Source organism: Desmodus rotundus, chromosome 1 (genome assembly GCF_022682495.2).
Source record: "Desmodus rotundus isolate HL8 chromosome 1, HLdesRot8A.1, whole genome shotgun sequence".
In the NCBI taxonomy this organism is placed as follows: Eukaryota; Metazoa; Chordata; class Mammalia; order Chiroptera; family Phyllostomidae; genus Desmodus; species Desmodus rotundus.
In genome coordinates this window covers 47,796,354-47,811,802 of record NC_071387.1, presented here as the reverse complement: position 1 = coordinate 47,811,802, position 15,449 = coordinate 47,796,354, and the positions used below count along the sequence as shown (strand labels likewise).

The 15,449-nt window shown below is 44.7% G+C and overlaps 1 protein-coding gene across 3 annotated transcripts in view; it reads left to right on the top strand.

The window, feature by feature from the left end:
- The window catches only part of MAMDC2 (MAM domain containing 2), a 125,723-nt gene that overhangs the window by 63,984 nt on the left and 46,290 nt on the right, over window positions 1–15,449 (top strand). For all 3 annotated transcript variants that reach the window (XM_024555239.3, XM_045191264.2, XM_024555247.3), the window contains exons 6-7: window positions 8,280–8,536; window positions 12,106–12,199. In XM_024555239.3, the coding sequence (XP_024411007.2) occupies window positions 8,280–8,536; window positions 12,106–12,199 (351 nt within the window). The remainder of the gene's footprint in view (window positions 1–8,279; window positions 8,537–12,105; window positions 12,200–15,449) is intronic.

The window sequence follows — 15,449 nt, the reverse complement described above, 5'->3', positions numbered from 1 at the left end:
CCATGCACACACATATGTACCTGCACACACGCACACACGGACACTCATTCACACTTCTCATACCTGGGCTCCTCGGTAAGACTTTCCCCTATATAAGATGGGGTTAAAACGATGAGTTCTAAAGATTTGTAAGTATTTTATTTGAAAACCAAATAAAATATTTGTTTCTCTGCCCCATGACTCAAAGGTTTGACCAAGATCACTCTTTAAAATAAAAAACAAAACACCCTCCAATGTTCTAAATAAGAGAGAGGCTGCCTTTCTTACTGCTTTGGCCTTCCACTGGATATATTGATTTTCCTTGAGCTCTATTGGTTTGGGTGGCAAAGTAAAGATTAAGTGGTTCAGGTGTCTGCCCACAGCAGCAGATTTTGCTCTATAAAAATTCATCTCATGTTCATTCATATACTGGAAGCAGTTTTCACTTTTGCTTTGAGGTAAAAACTGGAGAAGCAAACAGCAAGGGGCCAAGGAAGCTGTGTGCTTGCTCAGAAATTTTAGTGCTTCCGAGAGGTTGAAGGAAGTCTTCCCAGGAGGGCTCTGGCCTTTGTGTTGTAGAGAACGGAACAGTGAAAAATAATATCTGAAAAATAAGATGTAGATATGACTTTTCCTTTATTCGGCTGGGTGTTTATAACAGCTAGCCCCAAACAATGAATCAGGTTTTTCAAATGAGCATCCAGTCTCCAAATTCCTGTGTGGTGATGAAAATGGCTACAAGATGCACTGAGAATTGTGGTGGGCCATATTTGGGATATTGGAGGGGTGGGAATATTGTCTGCTTTCCCTTACTCAATTCTGATTCATCACATAAGGATTTTTCTTTTTGAATATTTGATGAAGTGAAACAAACATCTTTCAGGAGGTAACCTGCTGACAGACCATTACTATTTTCTACCTGCCTCAGCAAAAAGAAGATGATGGCTGGAAAAATGATGAGGGAAATCTATTTCCTTGCTGAGATTTTTAAAATTAAATCTACCTGTGATGGTACTCTACAAAGAGCAGACCAAGGTTTCAAAACCTAAAATAAGGTCGGAATTATTTTACTCCATTGAAGACCCTGAGATGAATGGATCGTTCTTCCATAACTCACGACGCTCTTCTCATTTCAGTTCAGACTGAGCTCGAGCGTCATCTTAACAGCACCTATCCACGCGTTCTCCACACTGACCCACTTGGTTCATTGCCTGAGCACTCAGTAGGGAGGCAGCTGTATTCATTTTCTCCCCATTGCCTTGGTGCAAGCTCTTCTGGATCTCCTCTCTCTGTCCTTGGATGACCTACCATTTTCCTTTTAAAGGAGTAAGTTCATTACAAAAGTGCCCTTTATTCTTCATCTGACAGTTCCTTTAACTTGTGGAGGTTGTACAAGTAACCACTGTTTCTGTAATTATGAAGGAACTAAAAAAATAAAACAATAAAGGATTAAATTCAGTCAAGTCAAAATTTGAAAATCTCGTCCAATTTAAACCTTTCCCCCAGCCAGAGCACAGCAGAGCAGTAGAGAGAGCGTTTGTGCTTTATTTCTTCATACTTCTCCCCTCTGTCCTTCCCCCACCTGTGGTGCTGCTCCTGGCTCTTCCAGGGTGGGGAGAGGCATGATGAGGGTGGAACAGAATGGGAAGGGGAGCAGACAGAAGGCTTTATGTGACCAAAGCTGTTTAATGTGGAGTTGATGCCCTTTGAACTACAGGAGGCCAAATGCTAGCCATTTCTCTCACAGCCGACGGAAAATCCCACTTCACTATTCCCAAACAGGGGTGATGCACCCTCTGTGAATCCCCTTTAGCACCTATAAGTAATGGTATACCAGCCAGCCCCTTTCTGTCAGAGTTACCGCCCTGCATGCAACCTTTTTGAGAAGAGTCCTTCAAGGCACCCTAACCCAGCTATCATCTGAGTTGCCCACTTTGACTAAGGGAAAACTTAAATCTTTGCCCCATCAAACTCTAGAAAGACAGCTCACTGGCAACAAAATCCTTTCCATCCATTCTGCTGGGCCCTGGGTCCCTCCGACAGCCATCTTGCCTTTAGATCTATGCAGTCAAGAGTCGGACACCAGCCTCCGGGCCTCACGAAACCCAGAACCCCAGTTATCACTCGTTAAGTTCTCCTAGTAACTCTCACCACCCTCCTCTGGTGGCCCAAGGCAATCGCAGAACTCAGAATTTCTGCAAGCAAGGGCGAGGCTGTGGTTAGATGGAATTTCCCGCTTCTGCCCTCTCTGCAAGTGGTTCCCTTAATTTTCCTCCCTTGGATCAGGGTAAGAATAGGAACACGCTCCCTCCCCTTGCCTTGGCGAGGGAGGGCTTGGCCGAAAGGAAACGCATGGCACATCAGCTCCATGACAACCTGCTTCAAAGAAACTCTGTCTCCAATCTCTCTGATCCCTCTCTGGCCTTGTCCTGTTGAATATACACAGGCTGGAGGGGACAGATGGGCTAAAGCTGGCAGAGCTGGCTCAGCTGCCAGGTCTGCCTCAATGCAGCATATTCTACATTGATGGTCCGCACTGCTTTTTGGAAAACAGATGTACTTGTCACCCATGGTTCTTGGCATTGAGCAGGGACTAGGAGAAGTTCCACTTCACATTCATTTAAATTTTAGCCATCCTTGAAAGCTGTATAAAAAGACTCGAACCCGACTCTATGGTTGTTAAATTCACCCAAACCCATAGAACGGAAGGTTCACGAAGAAAACTCGCGGGTGCATAGACCAGGAGAGCAGGCGTGATAACCCGCTACCTAGGTTGCTGTGTGCTCACGATGGCAGCAGACCACTGGATGTTTCCAGCTGGCACATGTTTCTGCAGACCAAGCTTTCCCCTTTACCCAGGAGACGGCTTGTCCAGACAACCCTGACACGAATGCAGGCGTCACAACCAGAGCACACGTGCGGCCAACTGGGCGGCATCACAGCTGAGTCAGAGGACGCCTTTGGCCTGGTGGCCGAGCCAAGGACAATCTTTGTGGAATGCTGGTTAGCCAGACTGAAAATAAAAGTTCAGGAACTTCCCTTAGAGAGTTGTTTTCCTAATTCAAGGGAAAATGGTGAACTAGCAGGGGCCTCTCGTTCCCCAGGAGAAGTCGAGCTAACCCAGGGGCTGCTGCAGGAAAGGAGGAAAGTGTGCATGTGTGGTCACTGCAGGCGTGATCCAGAGCGGCCTGGGCTCTGGCTGGCATCACCAAGAGTTTGGATCCTTCAACAGAACTGGAAATTGGAGGGTTTTCTCCCCGCTACAACTGCAGACTTTTAGTGCACAATCCAGACTTAGAGGAAACAGACCAGCTTCCAGTTGGAGTGTGGCAGAGCAGCACGGATTTTAGAAGAGCGGCAACAAACTTCTTAATTTTTGATCTTATGGGGAACCCGTTGTCCCCTTCATAGACATTCATTTCCAATTACAAATGTAATACTTATAAATCTTCGTGGCCTACAGAATCCCCAAGGATTTGGTGGATTGTAGGATTCTGTCTACATAGGGTCCATCTATACCTGGTTTCATCCTACTCAGTCTTAAAGGATCTGATAAAAACTGCCTCCCAGAAATTCTGGAGGCTCTAGAACAAGATAGGAGGGTTGGCCTCATTGAACTGGGCAGGAAAATCCTCATAATACCAGACACTAGACATAATTTCATAAGAACTCCAGGCTACCTTCTTCATGCCCCTTAAAAAGGTACACAAAACGGTGTCTGCACCCAGCCCACCTTTTGCTCGGAGCAGATGGTACTCAACAATGACACGCACAGAGCCTGGGCAGACACCTGGTGATTTCTGTCTCATCCCTACCCCTTCAACTGAGGTGGCAAACCTGTGAAGAGCTACCTTTTGTTTTCCAGTGAAAAACTTACACTTACTCAGATGGTCAGTTAACAGTACCCAACACTGGCAACGAATGAATGATGCGAGCAGGGGGGTGGTGGGGAGGAGGTGTGTGGTCTAGTCTAGTGGTTCCAGAAGAGGCTTGTCAGCAGTCCTTTCTTATTCCCAGAAGCCTCTCTGACTCACTTTGGACAGGTCACATTCTGTTTACTGGATGTTTTGGGGGCTCAGAAATGTGATTGTGGCTCCCTTGGCCTCGTGTCTTATGCATGTGTTTCTGATGAGGCGCTTTAACTGCAAAGTCAGGAATTAAAATATTGCTCACACAGCAGGTGAGTAACTAGCCTTTAAAGATGATGGTCAGATTTCTGACAATGGTGAGGAAGATAATGCATAATTGGACAGGGTCTGAGACATTTCCCTAAGCAAGTTACCATGCACACTGCACATGAAATGAATAATTTCAAGTGGGTTTGTGAGGTCTCCCCCAGATACACTGAGGGTCTCTGAGAGTCTTTGGAGGTGTTCCCCACGCTGGGTAGAATGATTTCCCTCTTCATGGCTATGCAGTTTGGGTCCTCCAAGAAGCAGACACTAGGTGGAGTTAGGTGTGGAAGAGATTAATTGGGGGAATGACTGTGAAGGATAAAGGGGGAGAGAGCTGGAGTAGCTGGGCCAGGTCGATATAATCATTAGGCATCGTAGTCACAGTGCCTAGGGGCCAGGATCTTTTTAGGGATCTATGAGAGTGTTTATATTTCATTTATTTTAAAATCAAAAGAAAAATGAGTGTAATAACCACAAACATACATCCTGGATTGTATTTATCTTTACACCAATGCGGTTGTAAAATAAAATCTTTAATATGTTTTATGGAGAAAGGCACCCATGCCTAGGTTCCACAAACGCCCGTAATGCAGCCTTGGGTGGGAGAGCCTGCAGAGCAACAGGATGGAAGGCTGACGCCTGTGGAGAAAGGGGCCAGGCTGATGGGGAGATGCTGAAGAGCCCTGTGTCAGACAGACTGGCCCTGCTCTGGTACCCCCGCTACGCTTGGTCGTTGGCTGAGAACAGCCCAGTGTAGTGTGGCCTTGGCACAAACGCTGTTGCGGATCCACACGTGAGTCAGCTGGTGGCTGTCAGTCAGCTCTGGTCCATGCAGCAAGTTCTCGTGAAGGAAATGTCAGCAGCCCACCTCCATGGCCCCCACAGTGAGGTATCAGGTAAACAGAGTAGTATAGCTCTCTACCAGGTTCCCCCAGTGGCATATCTTGGAAAGAGATTGTTTCATTGGTAAGAAATGTTATTACAAAGGGCATTAAAAACTTCCTCTCTGGAGAACTGGTGGTTGCCAGCGGGGGTGTGTTAGGTACTGGGTGAAAGATAGGAGGGTGTTGGGAGGATGGGTGAAAAAGGTGAAGGGATTAAGAAGTAGAAATTGTACTTACAGAGGAGTCACAGGAATTTAAAATACAGTATGGGGAATATATTCAATAATATTGTAAGAACCATGTATTGGATCAGATGGGTACTAGGTTTATTGGGGTGATTACTTAGTAAGTTATATAATGTGCGATCACTGAGTTAGACACATGAAACTAATATAATATTGTATGTAAACTGTAATTGAAAAATAAAAGATTAATTAAAGTAAAAAATAATTTAATAAATTTTAAAAGACAACTTCCTTTTGCCTTTGACACTTGGGTGTGTTCTCGGTGAACAGGGCCGTGTTGCAGAGCCCAGCCGCTCACTCGCATCCTCCATTAGTGACGTGTTCTGGTCGAGGCTGACTGGCCGCCGGCAGTGCTTTCAGGGCATCGGAGTGCGGCCTTCCTTGCAGATCAGAGGTCCTTTGGTTCTGTTCAGTCTGCCATTCTGATTCTTCCTTTAAAATCTCTCTCCGGAGGTGGCAAATTAGGTTTCCATCAGTCGTTTCCAGCCTGCAGATTTGTTTATTTGGCACACACACAAAGTTTTAAAAATTATGGTGAAGGGTATTATGGGTTGAATTGTATTTCCTCCAAATTCCTATGTTGGCCGTGGCTAGTGTGGCTCCGTGGTTAAGTGCCGGCCTGCGAATCAAAGGGTCGCTGGTTGGATTCCCAATCTAGAGCACATGCCTGGGGTCCAGGCCAGTCCCCAGTGGGGGGCGAACAAGAGGTAACCACACATTGGTGTTTCTCTCCCTCTCTGACTCCCTTCCCCTCTCTTTAAAAAAAATTCCTATGTTGAAGTTCTAACCCCCCAGACTTCAGAATGTGGGCTTATTTAGAAATAGGGTTGTTGCAGATATTAGTTAAGATGAGGTCATACTGAAGCAGAGTGGGCCCCAAATCCAATATGGCTGGTGTCCTTATAAAAAGGGGAGATTTGGAGACAGAGAGACGTGCACAGAGGGAGAACACCAGGTGAACACAAAGGCAGAGACTGGGTGATGCCAGCCACCTGCCAGGACGAGGGGAGAGGCCTGAACAGATTCTTCCTCACAGCCCTCAGAACGATCCAATCTTTTTGACTCCTTAATCTAGCATTTCTAGCTTCCAAAACTGTGAGACAATTAATTTCTGTTGTTTAAGCCATCTAGTTTGTGGTACTTCATTATAGCAACCTTAGCCAACCAATGTAAGGTTATCATTTAAAATGGATAGATTTGCCATAAAAATCTGGATTTTGAGATTCAGTGGGGAAAGCCTGCAGCACCAGCCTGGATGTCAGGGCATCAGCTGGGAGGAGAGGGATGGGCTGTCAGCCTGGGCTGGAGGACACAGGTTACGCAAGGGGCCTCCGCTCTTACCACCAGCCGCTCGCTGCAGCAAGAGAACAGGGGCCCAGATTTTCTGAGTTTTCCAGAGAAGCTTGATTTCTGTTTCTCGTCTCTGGTGAAATATGATTTCAAATGTTGGCAACTAATTTACCACCCTCTTTTTTTCTCCCTGACCCAATCCAATTTAATCACGTACCTGATCAAGTCGGCTCCTCTGAGCATCTGACTTCGTGATCTGTTTTTTCGCAGTGGCAAGGCTTGGTGAGATGATCAGAGAAATTATGTTTGAACAAGAAAGGTTATTCAGGGGGGTGAGCAATTGGCTACCAGGAGAAAATGGCTTTGATTTGTCCATCTTCCTCCTCTGCCTTGTGGAGGTGAGGACCTTGCTGAGACCACATTCGTGCTTTGAATAGCCATTTGCTGAGGGCCAACCACACACTGGGCAGTGCTAGGTGCCAAGTAAGTGTCCAGTGTGTGAATGCATATATTCCTCCTAATGTCCTTACTGCTATTTTGCCAAGGATAAAAGGAATGATTATTAACCAGGCATAATGTACTAAAGATACAGATATTAGGCCGCAGTTGTTCTGAGCTCATAAATAGAAGGCCAGCCTATGGAAGCTACATTGCATAGCATTCCTGTTTCACTGTGGCTTAATTAAATTCAGACAAAATTGTTAATACTAATATAGCTTCGACTTTATATAAAACAGACAATGGGGAAAACATGGTACTAGAAGCCATAATGGCGTTTATTTCATTATAATTATGTTAGGCAATTATAGTGTGCCAGGCACAGGCTAAACACTTCACATACAAATCTCATTTCATACTCACATTGATCCAATGGGAGAGGTATCTGATTCTCATTCCGGAGATCAGGGCATTGAAGATCAGAGAGACTCAGGAATTTGCTTAAGGTCTAGTAAGAGGTAGGGCAGGATTCAAACTCAGTATTTTCAATGGCCAAATCCAGGCTCTCCCCATTCTGCCTCACCATTTCTCAATTGCACCAAAATGCCTGTAATGGAGGTCAGCCTCTAAGACCAGAGCCCACCAAGGCCTTCCCAAGAGTGGTATTGAAAGTTCAGCCTTCCAAGTCCTAACCCTGTCTGCCTGGTTGATTGACCTACGTGTTCTATTAAAGAGGTACAACTTGTCATTTGTTATGAATTCAAAATCTTAGTTTCATTCAAAGAATATACAGTGACATTTTGTATATATTGCGAAGATGTAGAGGAGGTTCCCTCTCTGTCCTTTTAAGAACAGATGGGATGCTTGGTATGTTCTTAGAAACCTTACTAACTCAGAGAAGGCTTGGAGGAGGGTGGCTTCTAGGGTAATGTTCTGTTTCTTTCCACAGTGGTGTTCAGCTTGTGAAAACTCAAGCACTTTACAGATGCTGCATCTGACCTTTCTGTATGTATGTTCACTGCAGTCAAAAGTAAGGAAATGGAAAAGAATGGTTCGTACCCTGCATTCAGCAGAGCACAGTGAACTCCGTGTATTTCTCTCCTGGTGCAACATTCACCAACCCGTGGCCAAACCTTTCACCTGTAACTCATTCTCTTTGTCTCCACCACGCTCCCTGGATGACAGTTCCGAAGTAAATCCCAGAACCCCACCATTTCATCTGAAAACCCGCATCCCGTCTCACGCTGTCTTCTCCGTGTGGTTTTCAGGCCACTACATGTACGTGGACTCGGTTTACATCAAGCACTTCCAGGAGGTGGCGCAGCTCATCTCGCCGATGACCACGGCCCCCATGTCCGGCTGCCTGTCGTTTTATTACCAGCTCCAACAGGGCAATGACAATGTCTTCTCCCTTTACACTCGGGATGTGACGGGCCTTTATGAGGAGATCTGGAAAACCAACAGTCCAGAGAGTCCTGCCTGGAACCTCGCTGAAGTGGAGTTCAATGCCCCGTACCCCATGGAGGTGGGTGTTCCCAGTGTGCCCTGACGCGGCCGCTCTGCAGGGCTGCTGCCGACACCCAGGCTTGGAGGTCAGGCGGTGCTGCAGCTCACACTCATTCTTTCTTTTCTGCTGTGTCTCAATCTTTGTTTTTTTTCTTTTCCCTTTCCCTTCACCTGCCTCCCTTCCTTTATATTCCCTTCTCCTGCCTTCCTCCTTTATCACCTCCATTTTCTAATAAGACTATTTTTTCTAAGGACAAATACGGAAAAGCCAGTCAACCAGCTAGACTTGGAGGCACACTTTCCCTTTGAACCTTGCACTGTGGTCTTGGGAAGGTCAAAGGAGATCAATGCCTTCTAAGTGAAAGTCCCTCTTGAACTTTCATTCCTGAGAGCAGTTGTGAAGGAATGTTGTAAGGAAGGCTTTTTTCTATTCCCTTGTTGGAGGGAATAGTCTTTCTAGAGAAAAAAAGTATTTTGTTCTTTTCTCCTTTACAGTATAAATAACGTCATAAATATCAGAAAGAACGTTATGGCTGTGGTCCAAAGTTGAAACAAGCCTTGGTGCTTGAGTTTTGAAAGTTTTTATAGTTATGTGAATGGCAAATGTTTGATACAGAAAAATTAGAACATTCAGGAAAGCAAAACAAACTAAAACAGCCTGGGCCAACACTGCAAAGAGGTGAACTGTAACATCTTGGTGTTTCTCCTTGAAAGGCCTTTTTTTAAGCACATATATTAATGCGTCCCTATATCTATGTACATATTCTAGTCCTTACAACAATCCAACAAAGTAGATAAAAATACCCCCATATTGCAGATGGGAAGGAGAAATCGGGAGTCTAAGAAGTTTGTCATTTTTTATCTAGGTCACGCAGCTGGTGAGTGCCAGGGCACTTAGACAAGTTCCTGAGCTAAAATCTGACTGAAAGCGGAAGGAGGAGGCCTGGCTCTGTCTGAGGACCCCGCGGGACCTCTCAAATCAGTGAGGGGAGCGTTGCGGTGGCAGATTTGGAGTTATAAGTGGTCTTAGTTACCATAGGTTGTAACTGACCCTTACTTTTCACTTTGCGCTTTTTGCAGGATCTTTCCCAGTTCCCTTTAAAGTGCAAAAGGAGTGGATTATCCTCTGCTTTTCAGTGGTGCCATCTGCTCGCCTGATGTGTAGCTTCATAGAGCGTGGGGGTTGGGTCCTGGTTTCTGTCATGTCCTGTCTGCTGACGGCCCGCCACTCCCCTGATCCTCTTCAGATCCCCTCTGCCCCCCACATACAGCCCCAGAAGGAGCACAGCGCCTTTTGCAGTGTGTGCGCTATTTCCTATCCCAACGGCTGACCGGGCCTCAATGTGCTCTTGCAGCCCAGTGGAAAATTTTCTGTGAGCCTGGGTTGCAAGGGGACGGAGACATGCGCATGCTGCTTCAGAGGGTCTTCCTGCCGTTAAAGTCAGATGAGCCACACGCACACGCACACGCACACGCACTCTTGACAGCGTTTTCCTTGTGAGCTGCCGCCACCCAACCGCAGGCTCAGGGGGCAGCATTTGTGTGGCTGAGACTTCACCAAACTTTTTCTAAAATTAAAGCTGAAATGTTACAATTCTGGGCATTACTAAACTTCAGGATATATTCTTTTGATTCCCACATGTGTGATTTTGCTCCAGTCCTCTGAACTCATTCTGATAGGATCAGTTGCTCTCGGTAATTGCCAGGAAAAGAGACGTATCCTGCAGAAATGGGTGAATTTAATGTCATCATCTTCTCCAATGAATTTTTAAAAAGGAAAACAAGCATTTGAGACCCTCTTTCTGAGCAAGGGAGAGGCACATAAGCTGTGATGACTGTATTAGTATATTCTCATCCAAAATTTCATTCTTACTTGGCCTGCTCAGTAAGATCATTTCTGCCATTCTCTTTCTCTATCAGGTGGCATGGACCTGTGTTAAGAGTGTAAAACTACATTTGCCCCCTCGCATTTGTCCACACCCGTTCCCTTTGTTCTCTGAGCCTCTCACCTTTCCAGAAACACACTTCCAGGCCTGCTCTTGAATTTTGCCAAGTCAGGTATAAGCCTCGGCAGGACCTTGTTGTTAAACTGAGAGGGACCTGAGGAACCATCTTACCTAAACTCTTTCCCCACCCCCACCAATGGAGAAACGCACCCCCAGAGGAGAGAAGGGGCCTGTTCAGGCTGATTAGTGGCTGACTGGGCTCAGGTCTGAGTATGAGCTCGAGACAGGTCAACCCGGGGAGAACAAGGCATGAATTTACTGCAGAGCTCATCACGCAGCTGACTCTGTAAGCTAGGATCTTTATATACGTTTTCTCATTCAATCTCTACAGTCTTACGAGGTACGTGTTACGATGCCCATTTTATACATAAGAAAGTCAAGGCACCAGGAGGTTTAGCAATGTAGCCAAGGTCATCGAGCAAGTAACCAATGAAAATGGAATTTGAACTCTGGTCTTTCTGCCTCCAAGACACTATTCTTTTCAGAAGAGGCTGAAAACCAGAAGCCTATGGATCAAATCTTTCCCGCAATAATTTGCCTGGCTGCGGGAGTGGTATTTGGTTTTTTGTGTTTGTTTGTTGTTTCCTTCTTTGTTTTAGTTGCTAAATTAATTGTCAACATTAAAAAAATCCACAGATTTCAAGTAAAAATCTAGAGATCCAGGCCCTCTGGACCATTTGGTAGATCCAGACGCATTAGGCCTGACCCCTCACGCATCAGCAGTTGACAAAGTGGTAGCCATCCCCCTTAGGCGGGGCCTGCGTCCTCCATTTCACCACGGCCTGCACGCTTTCTGCTGCGCCTCACCAAGCCCACGCCATGGCCCTTGTAGGCATTAGAGTTTCAGCCCGTACTCAGCACCACGTCTTCTCGTGTTATCAATTCACAAGAGCGGACTTCACACTTGGGTGGTTTTCCCAATACAGGTGAATGCTGTGCTCAGCACACCTGATCCCCACAGTCACAGGTAGAAGGCGGTTCATTGAGCACAGAGAAGAGAGCGAAATTAAAGGGGTCAAACTCATTAACCCCATGTTTTTATCTAACCATTCAAACATGCCTGGAATTCTGACGTCCATGTTTAGAATTTCTGGGCCTGATTATGCTTTAGCCGTCAGGATTGATTGCTACATCTTTGTCCAGGACCCTGACATAGAATTTCATGTATGAAAAAGGGCAAGAGACTTAGAAGGGCTTAGTTCTGTGTGAAGCGGAGGAAGTGAACGTAATCATCTTTCTGCAAGGGACCTGTTGTTTCTTTAATTGAACTTCATAATGCAAATTGTCAATTCTGTACTTCTGTCAGAAAAGTGACATGGGTACTTTAGCTGGCATGCAAGGGGGAGGAAAAAGTTCACCAGTAACATACAACTGAGGGCGTAGTATTTCCTTTTCCTACCAGAGACTACGGATTGAGGAGGGAGCTGCCCAAACCCCTCCGTGTAGGAACATGGTTCCTTAAGCACTTATAACTTGGCATCTCCTAGCTTATTGGCACGTCATTTTAAATCATAGATAAAAGCACTTAAGCCTAACAGAAAATATGTAAGCCTGTAGCACACTATGTCATTTTCCTCTGCAGATTATTTTTGAAGTTGCTTTCAATGGTCCCAAAGGAGGATACGTTGCCCTGGATGATATTGCTTTCTCTCCTGTCCACTGCCAAAATCAGACGGGTAAGCAACTCTTTCTTTCTTTTTCCTCACGTTTGGAATTTTCCTTCTCAATAGATGCATATGGTCAGGACTTGCTTGAATTCTTTCTAATTTCCTTACCTTTTCTATTATCTCCTCCTTAAAAATTATTTGGCTGAATAGTCATTCTTCTGGTATATAACTCTTTTTCTCTCATCATAGAGTGAATCTTATTTTTCTGGCACCACAGGCCCTTGACAAGTGTTGAGTTTTCATCTTCCTTACCTATTAGAAAGTGAAAATTAAATAATATTCATTCTTTTTCCATCTTTCTCTTTAGTGGATATCTTGGGTTCATAGACGGATGTGTAGGTAGAAATAAATCTCAATATCTATTGAGTGGAATTATGAAGACTCTTTCCAATTTTATATACCCAAGACCTATAAATACCTTCATGTTTAAAGACATTAGTATATGGGAAATATCTCTATGATGGTTTTTTACTAAATATTTTATACTCAATTTAAATTCTCTTTCTAAGTAAACCCTCGGGTTACTCTATCATGGCTAATTTTGTAATTTCCATATACTTGAGGTTTAGAAAAGAGAAGAAATTTTTACTTTCTGGAAAAATAGGTAAGCAAATCAATTCAAAGTGAATTAGAAAACAAATATTTTATAGTAAGTCAGACACTCTATTAATGATAACCCAGACATGTGCAACTGACCTTGCCTTTTAGTGACCTTGCTTCCTTGAGAGGCCCCAGGAAGACGCTGTAGTCTCCCCATGTTATTTTTGAGCCCTCGTTTTGGGTTATGGAGCATGGAAAGTGCATGTTTGAACTTGGCCTTTATAGTCTGGCTTTCACTTAAGATAGAATTAGCCTCTAATTTGATATGGTTTCAGATATATTCTACAAACCAGGAGACTAAAAAAGGTAACATTTTCCACTCAGTCTAAACTGTTACCCTCAAATTAGAGAGAAACATACTAATTTGCCAAAACCAAATATTATTTTTACTAATTCTAATTTTTAAATAAAAGCTAGTGAAACAGAAGATACCAGACTGGGTTTACATATTTTCATGAAAATTATTTAATTTAAACTTCAATCAAAGACTAAAAGAGTCTCTAAATTTGGCAGAACACAAAAGCCAAAATTGTTTTACTTCTTAAAATCTGATTGCTCCTTAATCCCATCCCCAATTAATAATTCAGTGATGTTAATAGTAGTTTCAAAACCTCTTTATCATTGTTTTTAGATAGTTTTTCTTAGTCATTAAGCATTTACAATGAACATTTATACTTCCAAGTGACACATGTGTGAGAAGAGGTGTTTATTGAAGGTCTGTACTGGGCAGTGGGTCGGGTGAAGAGGCAGCTGGGGGAGGTCATTGAATCTATAGAGCCACCTCAGAAGTAATGTTTGGAAATACTCTGCCTTTTTAAGAGATACAGAATATATGTGTGCTCCTTCATACTGACTGGTGAAAGGAAAAGACAGACTCCAGCAAAATAAGGACCATTTACTAAAAGGGCTGGTGGCACCTCAGGCTGTAAAATCCAGCCCACATGGAAACCCTTCCTCCACAAGGACCACCAGAGATTCATGTTTTTATGTAGTTAGGTCAACCAAGACTCCAAATTGGTCTTCAGAACTTCCCAATGTACTAACTTTGCTTTTAAAGTGGTTTAAACATGTGATCATAGTGTTATGCGCAAGGCCCAGGAATTTGGATTCACATCCCTACTCTGCCACTTTCAAGCTGTGTGACCTTGAGCTTGTTAACTAACCTCTCTGTGACTCTTTCCACATTTGTATGACAAGGATGGAAGAATCTGTTCCATAGTGTTGTCGGGAAGATTGATAAGTTATTGTCTCTGAAGGTCTTAGCAGATATGCCACACAGAAATGCTTGCTCATGAAACTTAATATTATTTACTTAATTTTCAAAATATTCCCATCCATTCCCTGGAGAACAGGGGCTCAGACTGAAATTGAAGAGAGGCAGCAGAGGGCACTGGCTCGATGAATGTGGAGGCCGGAGCGGCTTTGTGTCTTTCATGAAGCAGCTGTGAGTCAGATTCTGAGTCTCAGAAGCTGAGCCCTTTAGTTTTCATACTTCATCTTACATTTCACAAGTAGTTTATACCCTTCTGTTTCATAACAGGTGCCAACATTGTAAAAATCTCGGTTAGCTCCAGACTTGCTGTCTCTGTTTTTCCCAGCTGGATCTAGCATCTCCCTCACCTCCTTGAAGGCCAGGACAGGGATTATTTCCACGCATGAAGCATTTCATTCTCACAGTCTGGTTGGGCTTAGAATTGATCCAGTTTTCCCAACCTGAGACCCCTCACAGAGTCACAGGGGTTAAACTCCCATGTCCTCTCGTTCTCTGAGTGTTTCCCCAGAATGCTCCAGAGGACAGCGAGACCTCCCCAGTCCCTCAGCACTTCCCTTTCCAAGCCTTTTCTACCCCTAAAACTCCCTCCCTTCCACCATGAGATCTAGAGTCTAGATCATAGGAATCGGCTCTCCTGTAAGGCTGTCAATCTTTGCATGCCTGACAGGTGATTCCATTCATTTTAGGAATCCTACCAAACTGAAAGCTTCACTGCTCTGACCTGTACAGGCCCAACCTCCTTTCCGAGGTTGGGTCCACCCCATACACTGGCCAGGGACTGGGAGGGGCTGACACTCATGGATATATCTCACAGGATGCCTCTAAATCCTAGTCTTGACCACTCTTGTTATTTACCAATAACAGTGCACTGCCCAGACCTCTTCTTCCATTGCAAACCTGGCTCCAGTTGTTGCCTTGGTTCCAGTTGAAGTTGCCACAGCCTTCCTTAGCTCAGAGGCCTTGAGACATCTCCCCAGGCTGGTCATTGGCCCAGCCTCTGCTCCATCATGATGTTTTGGTCTGGTGCCAGTTCCCACTCACCCTCTTCCGCACGCCAACTTCGAGCTGTCTCAGCCTGCTTGTGGGCTGGCTCGTGCTACAGTAAAACTACCATGCAAACTCAGTAGCCTGAAGAGCGCACAGCACCCAGAATCCCTCTGGCATCGCAGGGGCCGATGAGCCCTTTAGATCCCTATGTAGGACTGACACTGACTTCACCTCCATGAACTCCAAGGAGCAGCGCAAAAGATGAGAAACACACTGCCACCGATTCTTCTCAAACTGCAGGACCCTCTGTCTGATTACATTATCTTCAAAGCCTCTCATTTCTAAAAAGTTCAAATGTCAGAAAGCAAGGTATTAACTAAATCTTACATTATAATGCTT